At 41.9% G+C, this 27,020-nt stretch overlaps 4 protein-coding genes across 6 annotated transcripts in view; all 4 read left to right on the top strand.

Moving 5' to 3' along the window:
- The window catches only part of LOC102472695 (G2/mitotic-specific cyclin-B3-like), a 4,952-nt gene extending 3,019 nt beyond the window's left edge, over positions 1-1,933 (top strand). Inside the window, 4 exon segments of the mRNA XM_027767547.1 lie at positions 347-427; positions 430-1,456; positions 1,458-1,829; positions 1,831-1,933. Of these exon segments, the coding sequence (XP_027623348.1) occupies positions 347-427; positions 430-1,456; positions 1,458-1,829; positions 1,831-1,933 (1,583 nt within the window).
- Positions 1,934-5,354: 3,421 nt separating this feature from the next.
- CUNH2orf15 (chromosome unknown C2orf15 homolog) lies at positions 5,355-5,632 on the top strand (the record flags this gene model as incomplete). Its single annotated transcript, XM_027767548.1, is given in 2 exon segments — positions 5,355-5,532; positions 5,535-5,632. Coding segments are annotated over 2 exon segments (276 nt in total), but the record flags the coding sequence as incomplete, so codon positions are not given.
- A 2,025-nt stretch (positions 5,633-7,657) lies between these two features.
- On the top strand, positions 7,658-24,083 carry LIPT1 (lipoyltransferase 1). 3 transcript variants are annotated; one of them, XM_014583439.2, is made up of 3 exons: positions 7,799-8,056; positions 15,838-16,916; positions 23,846-24,083. In XM_014583439.2, exons 2-3 carry the CDS (start codon positions 15,839-15,841, stop codon positions 23,932-23,934), a joined length of 1,167 nt encoding a protein of 388 aa, XP_014438925.1. In that variant the 5' UTR covers positions 7,799-8,056; position 15,838; the 3' UTR covers positions 23,935-24,083. The 3 variants fall into 3 exon arrangements, with proteins under 3 accessions (XP_027623258.1, XP_014438925.1, XP_006166657.2); XM_006166595.3 differs by lacking the exon at positions 7,799-8,056 and adding an exon at positions 13,481-13,521; XM_027767457.1 differs by lacking the exons at positions 7,799-8,056; positions 23,846-24,083 and adding an exon at positions 7,658-7,777 and having other exon boundaries at positions 15,838-17,168.
- Positions 7,714-27,020, top strand: part of MRPL30 (mitochondrial ribosomal protein L30) — a 64,221-nt gene continuing 44,914 nt past the window's right edge. Inside the window, exon 1 of the mRNA XM_027767458.1 lies at positions 7,714-7,777. The gene's annotated coding sequence lies outside the window, so the exon portion shown is untranslated. The remainder of the gene's footprint in view (positions 7,778-27,020) is intronic.

The raw sequence follows: 27,020 nt of genomic DNA on the forward strand, positions 1-27,020 counted from the left end.
TGATGATGCTCAGGGAATGAATGTAAATTAATAAAAAAAAATTTCAGAAGAAAAAAAAAGGCATTAGAAATACCTATTTGATGACTGCAGTTAAGCTATATAGCCCTAGTTAGGTGCTACTTTATAGTATGTTCATTCTATTCACTGAGGTTTGTTTATGCCTAAAGTCAGACTTGTGTTCACGGATATGTACATATCAGCTGTGCTTGCTATTGAAAATATTTAGATTTATTAAGATATTTAGTGAAACAATAAAATGGGGGAGGCATAGAAAGCAACAATAGATACCAGACACAGTGTGGGAGGAGGGTGGGAGATGGCAGAGGGTGAGATAGGGAATCGGAAGCCACCCTGAAGGAACCATTGGGCTTGGAGGAAAAGCCCAACATTGAGAAGGAGACCTTCTTTAAGGAATACTTGGCCTTGCACAGAAGCCCAGCATTAAGGAGATCCTATTCAGTGACCCCTTTGCCTTACAGAAGCCCCCCTTTGAGAAGGAAACTCTCTTCAATAAGCCCTTAGCCTTGCAAGAGAAGCTCATAGTTGAGAGGGCCACCCTTAAGAAATGCTTGGCCTTGTAGGAAAAGCCCATCATTGAGAAAGAGACCCTGTTCGGTGAGGCTTTGGCCTTGCAGGAGAAGTCTACAGTTGAGGATGTGGCCACCCTGAAGGAGCCCTTAACCTTGCAAGAGAAACCCATAGTTGAGGAGGCCACACTGAAGGAACACTTGGCCTTGCAAGAGAAGCCCATCATTGAGAAGGAAGCCCTCTTCAAGGAGCCATCAGCCTTGAAGGAGAAGCCTACCATCAATGAGACATTTCTTTTTAAGCAGATATTAGGTTCAAATAAGAAACCCACCACTCAGAAGGAGTCATCTTCCAGAGAACCCTTGGCCTTGGAAGAGACTCCTACCTGCAAGGAAAATGGCTTTCTCAAAACATCCTTAATAGTCCCAATTAAGACCAGCCCACATGTGTCTATCACTACTCCTGCATCCAGGGTAGGCAAGTCCATTGCTGCCACCATGTCCAGTGTGAGCGAGTCCAATACTGCCAGCAATTTTAGTATATGTGAATCTGGTTCAAGTAAACTTTTCTTACCTCAGGGCAAGAGAGCACAGAAGAGGGTGACCGCATTGGAAGATATTGATAATAACCACAGTGATCCATTTTTCAATTCAATATATGCCAAGGATATCTTTAGTTACATGAAGCAAAGGGAAGAAAAGTTTGTCCTTACAAAATACATGAACAGACAAACTGACATTAGCAGTGGCATGAGGGCCATTCTGGTGGACTGGTTGGTGGAGGTACAGATGTCCTTTGAAATGAGTCATGAAGCCCTGTACTTGGCAGTAAAGCGGGTGGAGAGAGTATGTAAGAGAGACAAGCTACAACTCCTTGGTTCCACTGCCTTTCTGATTGAAGCAAAATTTGAGGAGCCCCTGTGTCCACCTTATAGGTGACTTCCTCTACATCTGTGATATGTATCCACAAGATGAGATGCTTGCCATGGAAATCAGCCCCCTGCACACCCTCCAGTTTGACATCGACATTCCCATCGCCTATCATTTTCTGCATAGATACGCTAGGTGTGTCCATGCCAGCATGAAGACACTAACCTTGTTTCGCTTCATCTGTGAGGTGACCCTGCAGGAATATGACTATATCCAGGAGAGGGCTTCCATGCTAGCAGTGAGCTCCTTCCTCTTGGCCCTTTACAGGAAGAACCTTGGACACTGGGCTCCAACCCGGGAGTTTTACAGTGGCTACAAGATCTCTGAGCTTCACCCTTTGGTCAGGCAGCTGAACATCCTGCTGCCTTTAGGTTCTCAAAACTATACGTTCCAAGTATTCTCATCAGGTCTTCTTTAAAGTCACCAAAATCCCCGCCTTGGACATGTTAAAGCTGGAGGAGATTTTGAACTGCTAGTTATGAGGCTGAGAGCCTGGCACTCTAGCAGCAGACTCCAGGGTCAGGCAGGCACATTAACAGGCTATATTTCTTCTGTGCTTTTGTCTTTTGAATACTTGGTTTCATTTTCCCTTTCTTTGTTTTTTCCAAACTGATTATGTTGTAAATATTTAAGTTTTTATAAAGATAAAAATATACTGTCATGTTTGACTAGAAATTTAATAAAAAATTAATGATTATTATTTAAAAAAAGGGGGGGGGGGCTAGTGCTTTCATTGATTTAAAAAAAGGGGGGGGGCTAGTGCTTTCATTGACAGCTGTGGAGTCTGCTCCAGATCACTGCTTGCTACTAGAACATTTTAGTAGATCATCGTTCTCTAGTAAACACTCAACTTTCTCAAATCTTTATTGTGCCAGTAAGCCTGTCTCTTCTGACATCTTAGTCAACTCTGCCTATAGCAAATTCTTGCCCATATTTCTTTTTATTTATTTTTTTAAGAAAGATTTTTGCTTTAGGGTGTGTGCACTCACCAGAGAGACAACAGAAAGCGAGAAATCACCCCCCACTGGGGGTGGGGTGGCCACGCTGCAGTCCCATCTACTTCATTCTCCTCTTGGGATTTTGGGCAGGCTTGCACATGTGCTCAGCATACAGTTTAAAGCCACCAAATCTGGGACTTGAGCTGTGGTCGACCATGTGGGAGTCCAGGGATATAACCATTATGCCATTTCTGGTCCCTCCTGCCTGTCTTTCAAAGCTCTACCCTGACAGTCTTACTCCCTTTGGGAACCTTTCCACAGTTCTGTCTCCCTCTGTGTTCTGTTCTCATTTCTCTTAACACATTGGGCATTCCTTATCATTTATTTTAGTTTGCTAGAGGGCATACATGCTTGCTGGAAAGAGTCAGAGAATGGAGAAAGTGAGAAAGCACCTCCCTACCCCCCATAGGGGATGGTCATGCTGCAATTCCTTCTCCGTTTCTTCTTTTTTTTTTGGGGGGGGGGAGATTTTCTATAGGGCGCGTGCACTCGCCAGACAGACAGAGAGAGACATAGAGACAGAAAGCGAGAAATCACCCTCCAGGGGGGATGGTCACGCCACAATCCCTTCTCCTCCATTCTCCTCTCGGGATCTTGGGCATGGGCGCATGCTGGTGTGAGTTTTAAGCCACCAGGTCCGGGACGTGAACCACGGTCGACTATGTGGGAGTCTAGCCACATAGCCATTATGTTAACTGCTGGTTCCCTCCATTTCTTCTTTTGAGATTAGGTACATGCATATACCTGGCATGCCTCTCAAGCCACCAGGTCTGGGACTCGAACTGCAGAATCCAGCCACCCCAACCACCACACCACTAACTAGCCTGTATTAAGCAATCTTCCTTCCTTCCTTCCTTCCTTTCCTTTTCTTTTCTTTTTTCTTTTCTTTTCTTTTCTTTTCTTTTCTCTTCTCTTCTCTTCTCTTCTCTTCTCTTCTCTTCTCTTCTCTTCTCTTCTCTTCTCTTCTCTTCTCTTCTCTTCTCTTCTCTTCTCTTCTCTTCTCTTCTCTTCTCTTCTCTTCTCTTCTCTTCTCTTCTCTTCTCTTCTCTTCTCTTCTCTTCTCTTCTCTTCTCTTCTCTTCTCTTCTCTTCTCTTCTCTTCTCTTCTCTTCTCTTCTCTTCTCTTCTCTTCTCTTCTCTTTCCTTCCTTCCTTCCTTCCTTCCTTTTTTGAGAGATTTTTGCCATAGGGTATATGCACTCACCAGAGTGGGAGACAGAGAGAGAGAAAGTAAGAAATCATCCTCCAGGGAGGATGGCCATGCTGCAATCCCTCCTCCTCCATTCTCCTCTCAGGATTTTGGGCATACATGTGCACACACATACCTGGTGTGAGTTTCAAGCTACTTGGTCTGAGGCTTGAACTGTGGTCGACCACTACACCACCCACTTGCTTCCATATTAGGCTTTTTTTTTGGAAAGAGATTTTTGCTACAGGACACTTAAACTTGCCAGAGAGACGGAGAGAAACAGAAAGTGACAAATCACACCTCCCTGGGGGTTGGATAGCCACACTGCAATCCCTTCTTCTCCATTCTTCTCTCAGTATTTTGGGTGCACACACACGCACATCCAGCATGAGTTTTAAGTCACTGGGTCCAGGACTCCAACCACAAGCAAGTACGTGGGAGTCCAGCAACATAGCCATTATGCCATATGCTGGTCCCAGGTATTCTTAATAAAATACTTGATTAGATTTTTTTCAGAACTCTTAAAAGAGTGGCCTTTGGTAATTATTTCTTTAACCCATAATAATAAATAATAGTTTTGCTAATGAGAACAGTAGAAAGGACAGGAAGTGCTGTTATTTTCTCAATGGTAATGAAACATAAAATCAGATGAATTCTTGTTTATAAAGGAATCTATAAAACCTGCAAACTCTTCCACAAAAGAAAATGTAAACAATTAAGGATAGAAGGCATTTTACTCTGTATTTTTAGCATCACCATAACATTTCATTCAAACATTGCTGTGAAGTTATGACACAGGAACACGGAGGGTGCAGGGGTGATCAGCCCACACTTGCAGTGAGACATGGGTTCTCGTCCCATGCTCAGGAAGAATTAGAATCATGGACACAGAAGAGTAGGTATAGCAAAGCAGGGAATTTATTAAAGGAGAGGGAAGGAAAAACAGAGCTCCCAAGAAGAGAGGGGTCCTGGAAAATGGGTTGTCCAGGAAGAACTGTGGCAAGGGGTTTTTGTTTGGGTCAGGAAGAGATTTGTCCTCCAGATTTGTCCTAGGTGGGACTTGTACATATATTCCTCTCCTGGTAGGGAACAGCACATGCTGGATGGGTCCAGTTATTCTCCTAATTTTGGAGTGGGTACGAAAGTCAGGAGATTGTTTGTCTAGAAGCTTTGAGCCATGAAAACCATTATGTTATCCTCTTCCTGGAATGTTGTGGGGCCTGGAAAAAGCCTTTGTTTTGGGTATAGGTCAGTCACTGAGCCACCGCTGCAAGAGGTCTCTCAAAGAGCAAGCTATAGAGCTGCTTTGTCTCCATCTCAAAGCTTAGCCATTTTGTGATTCCATTTTGGGCCCATACCCTAATTATATTTTAGGGTCCCTCTCTCCTACCTCAGTTAACTGAAATTTCTGTTGTATTCACATGTTACCTGTATTTGTTTTTCAGTACCCAAGTTTTGAAGGAACATTTCCACTACTTAAAAAGGTACCTACCTGCAAACTGCCTTAATATTTGGTCAGCTGTCCTAATGGTATATTTATTTTTTTAAAGAATTGTTTTGTTTAACTTTATTTATTCATTTATTTTATTTTATTTGACCAGAGAGGGACAGAGAGAGAGGGAGAGAGGAAGTGAGAAAGCAAGCTGCCAGGTCCGGGACCTGAACTGTGATTGGCCATGTGGGAGTCCAACGCCACCTTCTGACCCCATGTCCTAATGAAATTTTCACTTAGTAAATCTGCTACTCAGGTATCTGCTATAGGCGTGGATTCAAAAGTGGATGACCATTTAATGCTAGGGATTGAGAAAAGCAGGTTGGAACCAGTGACTCAGTCATTTCAAAACACCAAGAAAACAAGGTAAGAAGACATGGACCAAGAACATTTTCAAAGACTGAAGGGACTGGCACAGGATCTCTTTCAGAGAAAGCCTTGGGTTCAGTGGTACATGTTAAAGAAAGCAACAGAATAGAAATGACAAATGTGGAGTGAAGTAATTTGCATATATTGTCAAAGAAACCAAAAATTGCTTCTGATTGAGAGAGGCTATGAAATAAGAATTTAACATTATTAGGGAAACCTAACAAAATGAAGGACTCTTGCTTTATTTTAGACTGCATTTTTTGATGATGCATATTCTAAAGACAGTTGCTGTGGGGAAAAAAAAAAAAGCCTTCCAAAATTCAAAGCAGATTTCTCTAGTGTTATATTCTGTCCTTGTTAAAAACCAGTCTTTTTAGTAACAGTATTTGAATAGCAGCAAGACATTTTCATTATAGTGTATTTCTTTAACAAGTGGTTTTTAAAAAGTGTCTAAACAATTTGACACCAGCATTTCACACTTATGTTACATTTCCAGTTTGAGATTTTTGCATTAGAGTACTTTACCTTTCTCTACATTTTGTATTTGTGTTCTATGAAAGGTCACTGTGAGGCAGGAAATGGCCAGCTAGGCCACCTGCAATACAGAAAATAAGCAACAAAGCTCAGCAACAAAAGGCCAACTCATGAGGGGAGGATGCTCAGCAGCTGAAGCCTGGCTAGGGAGAGGAGGTTGTCATGCTTCAAGGCCAAAGAAATAGCTGAATTTTGAATTCCTTATGGTCTGTAACTGTTGCAGCCTTTCCCCCCTGTGCCAGCCATCACCTATGCCTATGTGCTTATCATGCTGGCCTTCTCTGTTAGAAACCAATATAATCTCTTACCCTACCTCAAATTGGGGCCCAGAGCTTGGGGTCTGAACTCCTCTGGATCCACCAGTGTAATAAACCTGAGTTCTACTCTCTGAGTAGCATTTAGTTTCTTGGCAGTCTGTTTCTGCAACAACTGTAGATAAACTCTGCAAAAGATTGGTAAATTGCGTATCTTCAGAAGGATTTATTTATTCATTTTGGAGAGGTTTTTTGCTATAGGGCACGTGTGCTCATCAGAGAGAGACAGAGAGACAGAAAACTAGGAATCACCCCCCAGGAGGGATGGCCATGCCACAATCCCTTCTCCTCCAGGGATCTTGGGCATGCACACACACGCAGCCAGCCTGAGTTTTAAGCCAGGTCCAGGACATGAACCATGGTCAACTATGTGGGAGTCCAGCGACATAGCCATTATGCTAACTGTTGGTTCCCAGCCCTGGTGTGTTTTTCAAGCAACAGGGTTGGAACTTGAACTGTAGAGTCAGCCATGTGGGAGCTAGCCAGTCCTTGCTGAATGAAGCCACATGAGGAAGCCCAGGTGACAGGCAGAGGGATCACTCAACTGCCCACATAACTGTTAGGGATCATAATTCGCTGAGTCACTGATGTCTAAGGCAGTTTGTAATGCAGCAATCGTTACTTGAAAACATTACCTTGCTACCTTGGTTGCTGAGCCGCAAGGATTTTCTTGCCAAAAGCAATGAGGCGCACACCAAGTGGAAAGGAGCACAAATCTTATCTTTAGTGTTTATTTTTTGATCCACTTTCGTCCACTTATCACAGTGTTTTGTGAATACCGATCTTTACTTAAGGACAATTTATCTTTCCAAACAGACTTAAATTTCCTCAGCTTTGAAGTGGAGACATCTGCCATTTGCACTGAGCTGTGCAATGACTCAGCGCAATGCTTACCTGTTCTGTAAGGACTATTGGCTGATACTCCAGCCCAGCGAGTGACCTGACTGCTCTGGGTTTCTGAGAACCCTCCTAAGCTCGCTCCAGGAAATGCACCTCTCCAACTCGGTACACCCGCCTCTCCTCTGCCCTGGAGTGGCCGTTATCTGTGCTGTCACGCGGAGAACTCCCATCTAAACTGGGGTTTTCTGACTTCCGATGCTTTTATTCAAACGTGGCCCGCCTCTATGCCTCCAATCTGGTTTGCGTTGGCTTAGCCGGGCGCAAAGGCTGTCAGCAACGCCGCGGGCTGCCCCGGTCCCTCTATCCTGCCGACACCCGCGAAGGCGCGCGCGGACCCGCCTCCAGCCTGCACTTCCGGCCGCAGGCGCTCAGGGGGCGGGGCCCCGGGGAGGTCCCGCCTCTGCCTCCGCCTGCGGGGTGGGGCCTGCAGGGCCGGTTCGTGAGCGCGGCCTGTGGGTGATCCTCGTGGTACTCCTCCTTCTCCCACACCAGCCTCAGGACGCCGTGGCGGGACCGGAAGCAGCAGGTGGGTAAAGCGGAAGCAGGTCTAGGCGGGATTCCGCGGACTGTGGCTGGCGGTGGTGGATTCCTCGGGCCGCAGGCTGGGTGCGGCGAGTTCACCGCCTCGGGCCCTCCGGGTTACCCTGAGCTCTTGAGACAAGTTAGTGTCGTTGTTAGGAACGGTTGACCCTGAACACAGGAGGGAGGGTAAACCTCTTAAAACGTGTGGGGTGCCAGCTGTGTGCACGCCCACAGAGCCAAAAAGGCGAGGTAGAGCACACCCGAGACCGTAGGGAGATTCCAGGTGGGTTATGTGACGGTGCTGTGTCTGAGAGGTCGCACGTGACAGCGTCTCGGTTAGGTTTTATGTGAAGAAGTTGGGCCTGCCTAGAAAGATAGACGGGATTGTGCCTCTTTCTTTCGCTCCTTTTCTGTTTCTTTTTCCTTTCTGTTCGGTGACCCAGAAGCATATTTGTCAATGCAAAATGGTAGTGAAGTGTCCCCAAGTACATAGAAACAAGTATGTTCTCCAAGGAAAAATATGTAATTATTATAGTAACGAAAATCCAAGAATAGAGCTATGTGAAGCGATTTTAAAGAAATACACTTTACCAGGCTTTCAATTGTTTGACTATATCCTGACAACTAAAGAAATACTGTGTGTCATGCAGTCAGGGTCTGATAAGAGAGATGAATCCAGGCTTCCTCTAAAAGGGAGGGGGTATCCTGCCTTAAGAGCAGGACTTCTCCTGGGCCCAGGAGCTGAGGACCCAACCCCTCAGGTCTGAAATATAACTCTGTCCTTTCTGAGAATGTATTCAAGTAATCTTTATATGATAAAGCTTGATAACCAGTTTATCTTAGTTTCAGGTCGATAACCTATAATTCTCCTTTAAATCAGCAAGGTGGGGGAACCAGCAGTTAGCGTAATGGCTGTGTCGCTGAACTCCCACGTAGGTGACCGCAGTTCGCGTCCGGGACCTGGTGGCTTAAAACTCACGCCGTATGCGTGTGTGCCCAAGATCCCGAGAGGAGAATGGAGGCGAAGGGATTGCGGGGTGACCATCCCCCCTGGGGGTGATTTCTCACTTTCTGTCTCTATGTCTCTGTCTGACTGGCGAGCGCACGCGCCCTATAGCGAAAATCTCTCAAAAAAAAAAATGCAAGGTGGCATTGAGGTTTCTTTAGACGTTTCTTTTGCCTCCACTTTTTCCTCTTTGTATGCTTTTTTCTCATCTTTTCAGTGCTCAGATAAAATGTTGCATTGTCACTGAAGCTTGTTTGTGTATATGCTCAGGTACCTAGATAGAACAGTTTCTGACACATACAAAGAGACTTCAAAAAGTTTGTGGAAAAGCGGTATTAAAGTATTTTGGTGCAAAAATTTTTAAAATCCATGCATGGTATTTTCATAGCATGCGCTTAGAGTGAGTTTTTTTTTTTTTTTAATAGAAATTATTTTGCTATAGGGCACATGCACCAGAGAGACAGAAAGTGAGAAATCACCCCCTAGGGGGGATGGCCACTCCGCAATCTCTTCTCCTTTCTCCTCTCAGGATTTTAGGCACACATGCACACGTGCCCAGTGTGAGTTTCAAGCTGCCGAGTCTGGGACTACAAACCATTTGACCAGGTGGAAGTCCAGTGCCTTAACCACCACGCCACTCACTGGTCCCCTCTCAGGGAGCTTTTTGAAGATTCCCCCTGTATTAGGTATTCATCTTAACCTCCCAGTCTTTGCTCCTGTGTCTTGTATTATTCCAAGAATACTTGTTATATACTTGTTGCAAAATTTATTTAATTAATACATTTGTTATGTTTCATTCATTCTGTATACACAATACCTGGATAAATAGAAATATTTTGGACACTATTAAAGTATTTAAACTGGAACAGTACATGATCCATGACACATGGATCCATGACTCATCATATATTAATTGGTTTATTACATAAACTGAGGCAATTTGGGAACCCTAACAAGATTACGTTTTGATCAAAGTCAGTATCTTGGCCTGTAGTTAAATTATCAAATGCCACTATGATATCATAAGTTAGGTATCCTTGTACACTTAAGAGAATGCATATTAAGTGACAAGAACAATATGAGTGGAAGAATAGAAATGGGAGGGAAAGAACTCAATAATAAACAGTTAACAGTGTATTTCACGTTTGCTGGATATGGATGCTGTATGCATATTAACACATTTATCAACTATTCTGAGGTATGAGACTATGAAAGCAGCTAAAGGTTAAACTATTTGTGCGAACTATCTGTCAATTAGCCAGTGGCAGAGTCAGGATTAAAATTCAAGTTAACTGCTGTGCTAACTCTCACACTTCACATATGCAAAAAACACTGAGAGCCTTAACTTTAGGGAAGTGTGGTCACAGGGTCTTTGAGAATCATCACTTTCAGACACTATCCAATTTAACAGCATCTCCACTACACCTATTTATTACTGCTTCTCCCTTGAATCCCAGTGGAAAAAGATTTCTTCTACTCTCAAAGGCTGCCTCTCTAACTGAATTCTGGATCCCAGCACCATCACTTGTGCAGAGACCTTTCTTTCACTAATGTTTCCTTCTCTTCCTCTCTTGACTCTCCTACCAGCATCTAAACATGGTCAGGTATATTGCTTCTAAGTTCTTTCTTAACTCCACATTCCTTCTGATTGCTGCTTTAGCTTTCCCACTTTACTATTATAATATGTTGATTGTCATCATTTCGAGCCTCCTGCATCTGGTTCTTGCCAAGATCACTAATAATCTTTAGATTCTTTTTCAGCCCCATTCTCTCATCCTCATTTAACCACTTACCAAGTACAGTATTGTAGATTATCCATGCTTGAATATCTGTAAAGTATACCTGTGATCTTCCACTTCCTTAAAATTCTTCAGCAGCTCTCCTGTAGCCTTCAGGGTAAAGTTCAAGGTTTTAATATGAATTTTAAGGCCCTTTAAAATTGGATCTTTGGACTGGCAGGTGACGTGGTGATTAGGGCACTAGACTCCCACATGGCTGACAGTGGTTCGGTGGCTTGCTTTCTCACTTTCTCTTCTGTGGTCAAATTAAATAAAAATAATAATAAATAAAATTAAATAACTTAAAAATAATTGGCTGTCTAGTTCTCCTACCTTCTTGTCTCTTACAACACCCCTTTCTTGTACTCAAAAGTTCCAGCCAGTGTAATTAAATTCTTTGCCTGAGTCCTGTCTCTTTTTCCATCAAACTGTTGCACATAGGTGAAATATTTTTCTTTATTCCTTTTATGTCTAACTTCAAGGTCACTTCCACTAAATAGAGGGTCACTTCCTCCAATTAGATATAATTTCACCTATCACAACAATTAGGGCACTATATTTTAATTACAAGTTGAGTAATCCCTTATCTGAAATCCTTGGCACCAGTAGTATTAAGGTTTTGGATTTTTTTCCAGTCTGGCGCTATTTGCATACACATAATGACATGTTTTGGGGAGGGGACCCAAGTCTATACACAAATTCATTTATGTCTTATATCCGTCTTATGTACATAGCCCAAAGGCATTTCATACAATATTTTCATCTTACAGCATTTTGACTATGACCTGTCACATGAGATCAGGTGTGGAATTTTCCACTTGTGGCATCATGTTGGCACTTAAAATGTTTTGATTTTGGAGCATTTCAGATTAGGGATATTCAACCTGTATCACATTACGGGTTTTTTTGTTTTTGTTTTTGTTTTTCAGGGGTTTTTTTTTGAGAGTTTTTTTGCTATAGGGCACGCCAAAAAGACAGAGACAGAAAGCAAGAAATCAACACCCCCCCCGTGGGGGGGGGGATGGGGCGTGGCCATGCTGCAATCCTTTCTCCTCCATTTTCCTCTCTCAGGATCTTGGGCACGCACGCACACTCGCCCAGCATGAGTTTAAGCCACCAGGTCCGGGACTCAAACCACGGTCAACTACATGAGAATCTAGTGACATAGCCATTATGGTCCCAATATAGTTTTGTTTTTAAACCTTAAAATATCCTGGGGCTGGCCATATAGCTAATAGTTAAGGAGTTAATAGTTAAGGAAACTCATGTCACAGGGTTCAGTTTGAATCCTGGCCCTCATAGCTTGAAAAACACACTGGGCACGTGTGCGTATGTGTGTACATGCACACACATGTTGCAAATCCCAGCAATACAAAGAAATGGAGGAGAAGAAATTAAGCATAACCATACCCCATGGGGGGGTGTGCTTTCTCCTCATCCCCCTTTTATGAGCACATGTGCACTGTGGCAACTAAAAAAAAAAGGTTACTCTTCTTTGACTCCAAGCTTGACCACTGGGCCACATGTCTGACCCTTACCCTAATAGTTTTTTATAATCTCCCACTAAAAGGTGGAGATACTAAAAGCAAAGACCAGTTCACCTCTTTAGTATCTCATATTCATCCACTGGTCCTACTTTATCCACTACACTTATTGCCTCTAGCTTGAATAACCCTTAGTCTGTTAACTGCTCTCCCTGCCCCAGTCTATCTTTTTTTTTAATCTGTACTCAACACGGCAGTAGCAGTTTTGTATAATGACCCTCTTTATACTTCCCTTCTTAAAATACTGCATGTATCCCAGATACCTTTAGAAGAAGTTCAAATGTTTAAGAATTACTTCAGTTTGACTCCTCTCCATTCCCTTACTAGCTTGTGCCTAATTGGCACTCTACATATATTGGGTTGTTGGGAAAGTCATGATGCATTTTTGTATAGAAAAACAAAGAAAAGAGCATCATGACTTTCCAAACAACCTAATATTTGTTGAATGTATGTGGGACTATATCAAACTCAATGAAACAGAATGAGAAAAAATAGCATTAACCAAAGAAATGGGATCTGGGTACAAAGCTTCACAGATGTTATAACCATAGGCTTGGTGAAGCAGCAAGACTGGAAATACAATTCTCAGTTAAGAGGGAATCCACAAACATGCATTACTATTTTCTTTTTAAGTCTTTTTTTTTTTTTTTTAAGATTTATTTATTTATTTATTTTTAAAAATTTGACCAGAGAGGAACAGAGTGAGAGACAGAGGAGAAGCGAGAAAGTAAGTTGGCAGGTCGGGGACTCAAACCAGGGTCGGCCATGTTACCTGGCAGCCCCTATGCCTTACTATTAGATGACTTTTTGCCTTTACGTAGGCCTAGAATACGCTACTCCCATTAACCTAATAAAACACATTTCAAGACTGAGTTCAAGTATCCCTTTTTCTGTGAGAGGAACTCAAAAATTTTATAGTAAAATGTAATGGAAGTACAAGTTTATTTTGGTGCAAATCAATTTTGAAATCCCTAGTTTTTTCGTAGTATGCATTTTCCATGAACTTTTTTGAAGACTTCATTAAACCTTTCTAGAAGAGGGAGTGTAAATTGGTTCAGTTTTTCTGTAGCATAGTTCATAAAATATAGCAATAGAAATGAAAATATGGAATCTTTAAGGAATTATACTTCTAGAACTTTAACTAGAGAATTTGGCCCAATTAAGGACTACCAATCCATTCTAGTCCCAGTTCTTCAACATAAAGGAAAATTATAAACACCTTAAGAAATAGAATGGAATGTTTTACTTAAAACCGTGGGTAGGTAAGGGGGCCCACTGGTGGCACAGTGGTAATGCTCTGTGATGCAGGACCCACATGAGAAGGTTCCAGGTTCTTTTCCCAAGGCATTCCCTGTACACACTTATGATCTAGGCTGGCTGAGGCTGGTGGGGAGGCATGAATCGAACTGTGGAGACCCTGGTAGGTGTACCTGTTCCCAACCTCTCTCTCTGTCTCATGGAAAAACAAATAATAAATAAATTTTTTAAAAAGGGGTGGGGCCAGCAGGTGGCATGGTAGTTAAAGGCACTGGATTCCCACATGGCCAACCGCAGTTTGAGTCCCAGACCTGGCGACTTAATTTCTTGCTTTCCCTTTCTCTCTCTCTGTCTTTGTCTAGTCAAATTAAAAAATAATAGCAAATGGAAGTAAATAAATAATTATTTTTTAAAAAACTGTGGGTAGGTGGAACCAGGTGGACTTGGTGGTTTAGGTGCTGGATCCCACATGGCTGACTCTGTGGATTGAGTCCCAGACTCTGTGGCTTGAAAAACACTCTGGGCTCATATGTGTGTGTATGCCCAAAATCCTGAGAGGAGAATAGAGAAGAAGGGATTGTCATGTGGCCATGCCCCATGGATGGTGATTTCTCATTTTCTCTGTCTCTGGCGAGTGCACACACCCTTTGGCAAAATAAATAAATAATAAATAAATAATAAAATAAAACCTAACCTAACCTAACCTAACCTGTAAGTAGAACCAGCCCATGTCTTGGTGGTTAGGTGATCTGGATTCCATGGGGCCGGTCACATGGTTCAAGTACTGGACACTGTGACTTGAGAAACAGTAGGTGTGTTCATGCAGGCACGCCCAAAGTCTTGAAGGGAGGGATGGAGAAAAAGGGATTGTATTATAATCTTGTCCCATGCGGTGGGCATTTTCTCATACCCCCTCCCCCAGTCCCCATTTCTCACTAGCAATTATACATGCCCTTTGGCAAAAAATTTTAAAAAGCAAACAAACCTATTAAGTAGTTAAAATAATACAGGACCAACAGTTGGCGTAATGACTATGTTGCTAAACTCCCATGTATTTGACTGCGGTTTGAGTCCTGGACCCAGTGGCTTAAACTCATTCCAGGTACCTGTGCATGCATTCCCACGATTCTGAGAGGATAATGGAGGAGAAGGGATTGCGGCGTGGCCTGGGGGCTGATTTCTTTTTTTTTTTTTTTGAGAAGTTTTTCGCTATAGGGCGCGTGCGCTCACTAGACAGACAGAGAGAGACATAGAGACAGAAAGTGAGAAATCACCCCCCAGGGGGGATGGTCATGCCGCAATCCCTTCTCCTCCATTGTCCTCTCGGGATCTTGGGCACGCACACACACGCGCCCAGAGTGAGTTTTAAGCCACCGGGTCCGGGATGCGAACCACGGTTGACTATGTGGGAGTCCAGCGACATAGCCAGTACACTAACTGCTGGTTCCCCTGGGGGCTGATTTCTCACTTTCTGTCTCTCTGTCTCTCTGTCTTTCAGGTGTATCCTACTGCAAAAACTTCTCCAAAGAATAATAATAACAATACTTTATTTTCGTAGCCAGTATTTTTAACCTTTTGCCACTTATTATTTCATTAGTACTTCCAATACGAATATTGTGTAAAGTGTTCAAATAATAACAAATTCATTCATAGCTTTTCCATATAATTCTGCATACACTAGTTGCCTCTCCTGATCTCAGGAGGTTCATCCTAATTTAATACTGATCTAAATAAAAGTTAGGCTGCCAGTAAATCATATATCCCAGAGTCAAATATAAATTACATTACAATTGTAAAGACATTAATGCGTTCTGCAGAGATGTTGATAAATATATTACTGGTGATACAGAAACACTAAAAAAAATAAAATAACCTGAAATTATAGACAGAGACGGAATAAACTGGTAGTTTAACAGTGGAATATTATACAGCCATTAAGTAGATATAAAAATACACTTAATGATGAACAAAATATAGTATGGTTATACTTTTGTGGGAGGGGGTGTTGCAGATGTGTATATGCATAAATGAACAAAAATAAAATGTCAATTTACCAAAACGTTAATTGTAATTATCTCTAGATGGTGGGATTATGGATTGTTTTATTCTTTTTGTTTATCTGTAGTTTCTCCTTTTTCTCAATGAGCATGTACTTTTTGTGAATTCAAAAGGATGTGTTTGGCTTTGAGACATAGTACATATTGTATTTGCAGCACACTTACTATTTGAAAAAAGTCTGTGCCATTATTCCATTTCAAGTGAAATGATTTGAAGTTTGTCTTCAGTTATTTCCTCTGAATACTCTGTCATAGAGTTGCTAAGACTAATGTATAAAGCTAAAAGGCAAGAAAAGCAACTGGACTTGTTACTTTGAGAAATAAATAAGTTTAGCTAAAATAACCAATAACTCGTGGCTAGAAAACAGAATTTAATTTTCTTTTTTGAAAGAATTAATCTGTTTGTCTTTCATTTTTAAAAGCATGCTGATCCCATTTTCAATGAAGAATTGCTTCCAGTTACTTTGTAACCACAAAGTCCCAGCAGCTGGCTTTAAAAACACAGTAAAGAATGGACTTATTTTACAGTCAGTTTCCAATGATGTTTATCAAAATCTGGCTGTAGAAGATTGGATCCATGACCATATGAATCTAGAAGGCAAGCCAGTTCTATTCCTGTGGAGGAATTCTCCCTCTGTTGTAGTTGGTAGGCATCAGAATCCTTGGCAAGAATGCAACCTGAGTCTGATGAGAGAAGAAGGTATAAAACTGGCTCGGAGAAAAAGTGGTGGAGGAACAGTCTACCACGATATGGGTAATATCAACTTGACTTTCTTTACAACCAAAAGCAAATACGATAGATTGGAAAATCTGAAATTAGTTGTGAGAGCCCTGAAGGCTGTCCAACCCAAGCTGGATGTGCAGGCTACCAAGAGATTTGACCTTTTACTTGATGGACAATTTAAAATCTCAGGAACAGCTTCTAAGATTGGCCGGACTACTGCTTATCACCATTGTACCTTATTATGTAATACTGATGGGACTTTCTTGTCTTCCTTGCTGAAGAGCCCTTACCAAGGGATCAAGAGCAACGCCACTGCCAGCATACCTTCCTTAGTAAAAAATCTTTTGGAAAAAGATCCCACTCTGACCTGTGAAGTACTAATGAATGCTATTGCTTCAGAGTATGCTGCTTATCATGAAATTGATAATCATATTAACCTAATAAACCCAACCAATGAGACAATGTTTCCTGGAATAAATAGCAAAGCCAAAGATCTACAAACTTGGGAGTGGATATATGGCAAAACTCCAAAGTTTAGTATAAATACTTCCTTCAATTTGTTATATAAACAGTCATATTTGGAAATTAAAGTATTCATAGACATAAAGAATGGAAGAATTGAAACCTGTAATATTGAAGCACCTGATTATTGGTTGCCACTGGAAATATGTGACAAACTAAATACAAGTTTTATTGGCAATAAGTTTTGTCCAATTGAAACTACTATGCTAACAAATATATTACTTAGAACATGTCCAGACGACCATGAGCTACACAGTAAGTGGAATATTCTCTGTGAAAAAATGAAGGGAATAATGTGATACCAAGTAAATTCCTTAACACTGACAGCTTCAGTGAGAAAATAAAAAATATGTGTATATTGTATTTTTCTTAAAAGAACAAAAATGGCCCAGTGTCTATTGGTAATTTACCCCATTTGAAATTGTTTATGGGCGAGTCTATGGTGTGGTAGTTGAGACTGGATCCTATGTGGCCAACTGCACTGTTCATCCTGGACCTGATGACTTGAAAAATGCACTAGTTGTATATATGTGCATGCCCAGAATGTCAAAAGGAGGGAGCAGTAGAGGAGAAGGGATTGCAATATACCCATTTCCCATTGGGGGGTGCTCTCTCATTTTCCCTCTCTCCCTAGCAAATGCATGTACCCTGTGACAAATTAAAAAAAAAGTCTATCACCTATTGAGACTGTCCATATTTTCTCCTGACCTATATAATCTTCGTTTTCTTTATTAATTTATTGTAATGCATGACACACATTTATTTAGGCTTCTTCATCTTGTACTGTTTCATATACCATGTTGGACACTCTAATCTCAGGATTAGAGTTCTTTGTTTTTCTTACCTCTAAGGAATACAACCCAGGCTTCTTGACACTTCTCACATCTAAAACTATGATTCTTTTTAGTTACAGTTTCTTAATTCTTGCATCATCTCCCACTAAATCAAGCCCATTGCACTTTTCTCAACCTGTAATTCTTCCTTAGTCTCTCCTTGTTTTATATCCCATGTTACCTGAGCCTGAATTATTTAGACTACCGCATTTTCTTCCCAGTATTCTCATTTGCTTCTCTACCTGACCTGCCACAGCCATTTTAAAAAGAATTATTTATTTAATTTTATTTCTGTTATTTTTTTACTTGACCAGGGAGAGACAGGAAGAGAAGGAAAGTGAGAGAGCAAGTCACCAAGACCGTAACTCAAACTTTAGTCAGCCATGTGAGAGTCCAACACTGCAACCATCATGCCACCAGCTGGGACCCATAACCATTTTTTTAAAATCTCAACAATTAATTTTTTACTCTGATACTTAGAAAGTAGATACTACTAGAAAACAATGTAATCATGGAGATTAGCCCAATTTCATATTTCCAGTTTTCAATTTGTTTATCTTTTTTCTGTTGGTATCTGATTCATTCTGTCTCTGACTGTTAGATGTTCATGGCAAGTGAAAGATAAGTTCTCTGCCCTCAGGAATTGACAGTTTTGTATAGGGGCCTTCAAAAGAGTTTTTTTTTTTGATTGGTGTTTTTAATTTGTCAGAGGGCATGTGCACTTGCCAAGAGAAACAGCCGGAGAAAGGGAGAAATCGTCCCCAGATGGGGTGAGGTTACACCACAGTCCCTTCTCCACCATTTCTCCATCCTGTTAGATTTGGGGCATGTATATACACACACCCAGTGTGTTTTTTAGGCCACTAGGATTCATACCCTGCAGTCTGCCATGTGGAATTCAGTTCCTTTAACCACCAGGCCTCAGAGTTAGCCTAGCTTTCAAACTTTTTAAAACCAGAGTAAAATTAGAGTAAAACTATCTTTTAAAAAGTACTCCACACACACTTAACATATACTAACAAGTGTTCCAACACAATGCTTATCTCTTACTGTGTATTTCTGTGATATTTTATATTCCATTTTCTTTCATCTTTTGAAAATTCATTTCATGGGGTCCAGCAAATGGCATTAATGGTTAAGTCACTGGACTCCCACATAGTTGACTATTCAAGTCCTGGACCTGGCGACTTAAAACTTATACCAGGCACGTTTATGTGCATACCCAAAAGCCTGAGAGGAGAATGGAGGAGAAAGGACTGTCATGTGGCCATCCCCAAGAGGGGTGATTTCTTGCTTTCTGCCTCTCTCTCTTTGGCAAGTGCACATGCCCTATAGCAAAAACCTCTCTTAAAAAAAGAAAGAAAACTGATCTCATGACTCACATCAAGACTAGAATTTTAAAACTCTGGTCTCATAGGAAAAAATAGCTAAGTCAATAAATAATTACAAAGTAAGAAAAGCTGTGAAGGAAAAACTGAGAATACTATAATAGACAATAATAGGGGCTACTATTATTAGAGCTCTCAGGAAGATGACATTTAGCTAAGATCTGAAGAATGAGAAGAAACCATCCTGTTCACTTGGGTGGAAAGGAGGGTATTTTAGGTAGTGTGAGGGGACCTCAAAAGGTTTGTCGAGAAATGGAATTGAATGTTTTGGTTAAAAAAAATTGAAATCTACGTACTGTTTTTTCATAATACACATTTTCTTTTTTTTTTTTTTTTTTTTTTTTCCCCCTTTTTTTTTTTTTTTTTTTAATTTGACCAGACAGAGACACACAGAGAGGGAAAGTGAGAAAGCAAGCCACCAGGTTTGGGACTAGAACTGTCATCAGCCACATGGGAGTGTCCAGCACCTTAATCATCGTGCCAGCCCCTGGCCCACTTTGGGCCCTCTCTGTGATGTTTTTGCCATCTGTCCCTGTTGCCGTGTCTCTACATTGTTCCTTACAGCTGGTGGTGATCCTGCATTTGAGGTGTGGCAGTGTGAATTTTTTTTTCCACCTCTCTGGTGCACCTGAAGAACCCAGGGAAGAACTGACTCTAAGAACGAGGACTGAGGCTTCGGGAGCGCACCAGGGGCTCCAGAATAGGAGACAGACAGTGTATATTCGGGTCCCGGCAACAGCCGAAGTAGACTATTTTGTGGCCAGCAGGGGGGTCTGGGGGACCCTGACATTGGGGCATACACTGAGCTGCAATGAGGGTGTCTGGCTGGCTGTGTAAACCAGGGGGGCTGGGCAGGCATGGTCCGGCGATCTGGATGCTGGGTCCATGTCCCTCTGGGAATCGCTGGTTTTGACGCTGCCTCCAAGGAGCTGCTCTTTCTGGGTGTCGGGGTGCTATGGGACGTCAGGGTGCTGCTGGGCGAGCTTCAGCCTTGCTCTCTTCAGCTTTGCTCGGTGGTTCTTGAACCAAACCTGCAGCACTGTTGGATATAAGTCCATTTTTAAGGCCATTTCCTTCTGAAGGCTGAGGTGTGGGTATGGGTTCTTGCTAAACAAGTCTTCTAGCTGCTTCTCTGTGAATATGGCTCATCTCCTTTGTGAATTCTGGCGAGTGCCTGTGTGGCCCCTCAGCCTGCCATTTTGTCTAGACACACTGGAAAGCTTGGGACTAATGGTAGTCATAATACACATTTTCTGTGCACTTTTGGAAGATCCCCCTCATTTTGGTTATTGCAATAAGACCACTCTAGGGACCAGCAGGTGGCATAATGGTTATGTCGCTGGACTCCCATGTAGTTGACTGGTTCAAGTCCTGGACCTGGTGGCTTAAAACTCACTCTGGGCACGTGTGTGTACATGCCCAAGATCCTGAGAGGAGAATGGAGGAGAAGGGATTGCATCATGGCCATCCCTCCAGGGGATGATTTCTTGCTTTCTGTCTCTGTCTTTCCAGCAAGCACAGGCACCCTATAGCAAAAATCTCTCTCTCTAAAAAAATAAAGACTCCAAAACTTAGTGGCTTAAAACATTAGTCATTCACAAATTTTCAGTTTCCATGGTGCTCTACTGGGAATAGTTCTTTTGACCCAACAGCATTAGCTAGGACCTGGCATCAGAAATAGCTATTTCCATGGGAACCAGCAGTTAGCGTAATGGCTATGCCGCTGGACTCCCACGTAGTCGACCGCAGTTCACGTCCCGGACCCGGTTGCTTAAAACTCACGCCGGGCGTGTGTCCGTGTGGGCCCAAGATCCCAAGAGGAGAATGGAGGAGAAGGGATTGCGGCGTGACCATTCTCCCTGGGGGCTAATTTATTGCTTTCTGTCTCTATGTCTCTCTGTCTGGCGAGTGCATGCGCCCTATAGTGAAAACCTCTCCAAAAAAAAAAAAAAAAGAAAGAAATAGCCGTTTCCAAGGTGGCTCACTCACATGACTGGCAAATTGGTGCTGGCAGTTGGCTGGGATCCTCACTGGGGCTGTGGGCTGAGGGCTTCATTCAGTTCCTTCTCCTGTGGACTACTTGGACTTTCAAAGCATGGTAGATGGGTTCTAGGACCAAGAGACCCAGGAAAGCAGGACAGAAGCTGTACTTCCTTTTATGACTTATTCTTGGAAGTAATATCATTTCAGTAGGCACAAACACATCTAAACTCAAGGGGAGGGAACATATATACCCATTTCTCCACGGGAGGACCGTCAGAGTCATTAGAAAAAAGCTTCTGGAATGGGAGATTTTTTTTTTTTTGAAAGGTTTTTGCTATAGGGTGCATGTGCTCGCCATAAAGACAGAAACAGAGAGACAGAAAGCAAGAAATTACCCCCCAGAGGGGATGGCCATGCCGTAAGCCCTTCTCCTCCATTCTCTTGGGATCTTGGGCATGCATGCACATGCTCCTGGCCTGAGTTTAAGCCGCTGGGTCCGGGACTCAAACTGCGGTCAACTACATGGCAGTCCAGTGACATAGCCATTACACAAACTGCTGGTCCCTGGAATGAGAGATTTTACTGTAGCCGTTTTAGGAAAGTACAGTTTGTCACAAAGAATGGCATACAGGAAAACCTTAAACCAGGAAAGAGCCAGGCTTATCGGAATGAAGCAAGATAGAAAGCAGAGAGCCAGTCGGAAGGCTATTGTAGGAGTCCAGGCAGGAGATGATGCTGGCATGGCAATGGAAACTAGTGGACAGTGAGTTAGGCTCTTACCAAAATCTAGAGATGACCTCTGTTTTGGTTCTTTAAAAAAGGAAACAAGGTAGTATTTATTAGTTTGCTAGGACTGCCATAAAACTCTCTGGGTGTGTGGCTTACACGATGCAAACTTATTTTCTCACAGTTCTAGAGGCTGGAAGTCTGAAATGAGATGGCAGAGATTTGGTTTCATCCAAGACCTCTCCTTGTCTTGTAGAGAGTCACCTCATTTTGTGTCCTCATGTGGTCTTTCCTGTGTATTGCATATCTATGTCCAGATTTTCTCTTATAAGGTATACCAGTCATCTTGTATTTGGGCCCATCCTAAATACCTCATTTTAACTTATGTTACCTCTCTCAAGACCTTATCTCTAAATATGGTTATAGTCTCAGATACAAGAGGTTAGAACTACAACACAGAAATTGTGGCAAGGGCAGGGCAGGAGTTCTAGTCTGTCCTCTTGGTAATAACAATACCTAAATCTGGTTACTTCATAAGAATAGAGGTTTGGGTCCAGCAGGTGGCATGGAAGTTAAGGTGACTGGGTCTCATAGGACTGACTGCACAGTTTGAAGCCTAGACCCAGTGGCTTGAAAAACATGCTGGACACTGGTACATGCATGCCCAAAATCCCAAGAAGAGAATAAAGGAGGAAGGATTGCAGTGTGGCCATCCTCCCTGGGAGGCGATTTCTCGCTTTCCCCTTCTCTGTCTCTCTCTCTCCAGTGAGTGCATGTACCCTGTGGCAAAAAAACAAAACAAAAGAGAGGTTTATTTAGGTAATGGTTTAGAGGGGGCCTCATCTGGTGAAGGCCCTCGTGGTGGGCCTCATGTCAACAGGCACAAGCTTGAGCGTAGCAGAGTGTGTATCTGTGTATCTCTGTGTCTCTGTCCCATTCCTTCACCTTATAAACCCCAGGCTTCAATCATGGGGCACCACCCAGATGAGTTTAACCCTAAACTTTTTCTGAAGGCCCCACCTTTCAACACCATGACTATGTGACTACATTAAATTTTCACCCTTGGTCTGGCTCCATGGCCTAGTGGTTAAGGGAATTGATTACACATGGCTAAATTTGTGGTTCAAATCCTGATGGTGGCAGCTTGAAAAACACACCAGGCACATGTGTGGGCATGCATGTCCAAGATCTCAACAGAATGGAGAAGTGGGAAAGAAGGTATTACAGCATGACCTTGGCCAATCACGGAATGCTTTCTCTCTCGCTCACTCTCTGTCCTTCTCTGACAAGTGCACATGCCCCCTTGCTAACAATAATAATAATAATTATATATGTAAAACTTCCACCACTAATGCTATTACAGCCAAATTACAACACAGGAATTTTGTGAGGACATAGTTCAGTTGAAACACAAAAATTTTAGAACCTTGAGGCACCTAAAGACTTCTTTACCAGAAACAACATAAGAAAATGTTTGGATATCACCACATTGATTTCAGTCTTTTTATTAATTATTTCCTTTTTGGGGGTTGGCAAGTGGCATGGTGGTTAAGGCTGCTGGACTCCTACATGGCTGACCATGGTTCAAGTCCCGGACCTGGCAGCTTACTTTCTCACTTTCTCTTTCTATTCCTCTCTGGTCAAATTTAAATAAAGTTATATAAAATAATTCTATAAAAAAATCATTTCTTTTCATATATCTGAGTGGATCTAGACCCCACTGTTTTTGTTTTGCTTTGATTTATGAGTTGGAGCTGGAATGGACATAAGGGTTTTATTTTAATAATTATTTTTGCTTCATTTTATTCATCATCATTTTTAAAATTTGACCAGAGAGAGAGAAGGCAAGTGAGAAAGCAAGCCACCAGGTCTGGGACTTGACTTGCAGTTGGTGGTGTGAGAGCCCAATGCCTTAACTACCACGCCACCTGCTGACCCTAAGGACACGGGGCGGGGGTGGGGGTTACTTATTTATAACTGGTTATGGCAAAGTTGGGGTGGAGTAAGTGAAGGGGATTTTACTTTTTAAGTTCCTAGGACAAACATGATTGACAACTTAGCTGTTCTACATTTGAGGCAGGCATAATGGGCAGCTCCTTTTTTCCTTCAGTAGCAATATTAAATATAAATAGCAGTATTAAATTCAAACACAATTTTGAAGAGATAGCTAATTGGGCATATTTGTAAGCTTTACAGTTATATGGAAGTGATGTCTGAGAAAGATAAAACCCTGGTATGCTGTGTTTTGGTGCAGTGATACCGTTTGTTTCTCGGGAGAGAGGAAGTCATCAGGTGAAGAGTCTGAAGGGCCTCAAGTTCCAGAGAGTGGATTTGACCAAGTAACACCTGGAACAGATAAAAGATGTTTTGCGGGTAGATTCCACAGAACATCCTGAATGTTTTCACATCCAGACAAGGGGAAGAAAGGAGTAAAAATTATTCCTAAATTTCTTTGAGCAACTGGATGGGTAAGAGTAAACCCAGTGATTGGGGAAATATATATCAAAAATTTGGTCAGAAATATTTGAAATGCTTATCTGCTTCTGAGAGGCCATATACAATGACAAATAATAAGTTGAATTAGGATTCCAAATCTTGGCTTAATTTATAGATTTGAAAGTTGCCACCATTTAAATAGTATAAGTTATGAAAATGGGTAATTTTGTACTTCATATGCAGGTTACACTGATAAGCATCTGTGTCCATTTTTATGTTTGGAGAATTCTCCACCTTGTAAGACTTGGTGGGAGGTAGAGTCCACTTCCCTCTGTAGAAAGTGAAATTTTTACTGTATTCCTTGCAGACCTCCCTTGAAGGGAGGATGTGGGCACATGACTAGGCTCTGCCATTCAGATGTATGATTCAATACCTTGAACTGGAAGCTAATGATGCGGAGAACCTGAGTAGTGAGATTCCTTCTCTGGCACTAGTGACCGGAGCCTGAATTTCTCAGGTGGTCAAAGCAGTGCAGCTGGCAGTGGCAGTGCCCAGTGCTAGTGATGGAAGTGATGCAGACTGCCGCTTCCAGCACTTGCATCCGGGGCAGCAAGGCTCTCTGATCAGTGCTGGGTTGTGATTTTCTAGCACAAAGCCTCCACATCTCAGCCTGCAGTTCTCATGACGATGATTTGAAATACCTACTAATCTTTTTTCTTTTTTTTTTTTTTTTGAGAGGTTTTTGCTATAGGGAGCATGCGCTCACCAGACAGACAGAGACAGAGAGACAGAAAGTGAGAAATCACCCACCAGGGGGGATGGCCACACTGCAATCCCTTCTCCTCCATTCTTCTCTCGGGATCTTGGGCACACACGCACATGCACCCGGCGTGAGTTTAAGCCACGGGGTCTGGGACAGGAACCATGCGGCTACGTGGGAGTCCAGCGACATAGCCATTACGCTGTTGGTCCCAAAATATTGGCCCTTTTTCTCTATGTTTTAAATCTGATCTCTTATATGTGTTTTAACTTCATAGTTCTCATCATCATGAAGTTTAATATTTACACAATCTTTTGTTAATTCCATTCCTTGACAGTTCCTGGGTTTTGTATTATGCTTAGTATATTTAGTGGAATTTTTGAAATGGATTTCTTCATTTAATTAGCTCATTAACCTATTTAGAATTATTTCTTTAGGTGGAGCAGGGTAGAGACCCAATGTTACTTTTCCCAACCATTATTGAATGCTTAGTTTCCTTACCAAAATGAAATGATGCCTTTTTATTATATATTAAATACCCAGACAAACATTTACCTTCTATCTCTCAGATGTATTTCTGGACATTTTATTCTAACCCATTGATTTATTTGCCCACCTCTTTTTCTTTTGAGGTTTTTACCAATGGGCATGTGCGCTCACCAGAGAGGAGAGATACAGAGAGAGGGAAAGTGGGAAATTACCACCCAGAGGGGTGGCCACACCTCAACTCCTTCTCCTTCATACTGTTCTCAAGAGCTCGGGCACTCAGGCACACGTGTCCCCCGTGATTTTCAAGCTACCAAGTCTGACACTAGAATGTAGTCAGCCATATAGGAATCCAGGTGCCTTAACCACCATGCCACCTGCTGGCCCTGCACATAGGTTTTTAAAAAATTTACTGTAGCTATATCTCTTTTCAGCTGGTCAAGCAAATTTCTTAATGTTAAGTTTCCTTTGTCATTTAATTTATAAATTAATTTAGGGAGAAATGACATTAATTGTTCTGATTAAGGAATATAATTTGTCTTTCTAGTTATTCTAGTTTCTTTTACATCTTTCTAGAAAGCAAATAGTTGCTCATATAGTTCTTGCACATTTCTTGATTTATTTAAACTTGCACCTGGTAGCTGTGCAGTGTTCTAATTTGATCTGGGGACAGAATTTCAGATACCTAGTATAATAGATAGCATGTTTGTAGACTCTCTTCCCTAAATAACATCCTCTCCCAGCCAAGATTTTTATAGATGTTGGATAAAAATTAATTTCACAGGGCTGTGGATTGCTAGCGCTCTATAGTAACAGATTTATATGCTCTGGAAATCAGAATTGTTATTTTAACATGAAGGTAAAGAATCATAACACATGTTCTCATAAAAATGAAAAGCCACATGGTGGGACCAGCAGTTAGCGTAATGGCTATGTCACTGAACTCCCATGTAGTCAACTGCAGTTCGAGTGGCTTGAACTTATGCTGGGTGCGTGTGCATACATGCCCAAGATGCCAAGAAGAAAATGGAGGAGAAGGGATTGCGGCGTGATCATCCCCCCTGGGAGGTGATTTCTCGCTTTCTGTCTCTCTCTGTCTCTCTGTCAGCGCACATGCCCTGTAAAAAAACTCAACAAAAAAAAAAAAAAAAAAGCCACATGGTAATAGGTACCAAACAAGGTAAACTAGGATATTCTGTAGAAAGGAACTGTTGATCAGGTCTAATATAAATACTTGTCCAAAGGCTCTCCTAAAACCCTAATTTTCCACATAAGGTTTAGCAAAACAGGCTTAAGTCTGATGTTTCCAGTTCAGCATTATCAGCACCTGAATATGAAAACAAATATTTTAAATATTTAATTTTATTTATTATTATTATATTTTTTATTTGACCAGAGAGACAGAGAGAAAGGCAAAGTGAGAAAGCCAGCTGCCAGGTCCGGGCCTCAAACAGTGGGACGAACACAACTTTGCTAGAAGGTCTTCCTGGCCTTTTTGACAACTCAAGATATGTACCTTCTGGCCCAAAAAAGGCAAAATAGAAACCTAGTGTCCAGGGATGCCCAGGACCACTCTGTCCATCCTCATTCCCATGATCTCTACCTAGCTTTGGTCTTCTTCCACACTGTTTAATTCTCCTTGAATATTCTCCAGTAAGGATGTTTATGGATATGGTACTTTAGTTTTCATCTTACAGACTTTGGCTTAGCTGCTGCTTTAGGCTTTTTGGGTGCTCACCCCGTCTCC

Source organism: Tupaia chinensis, unplaced genomic scaffold (assembly GCF_000334495.1).
Source record: "Tupaia chinensis unplaced genomic scaffold, TupChi_1.0 Scaffold144276_1, whole genome shotgun sequence".
Lineage (NCBI taxonomy): Eukaryota > Metazoa > Chordata > Mammalia > Scandentia > Tupaiidae > Tupaia > Tupaia belangeri.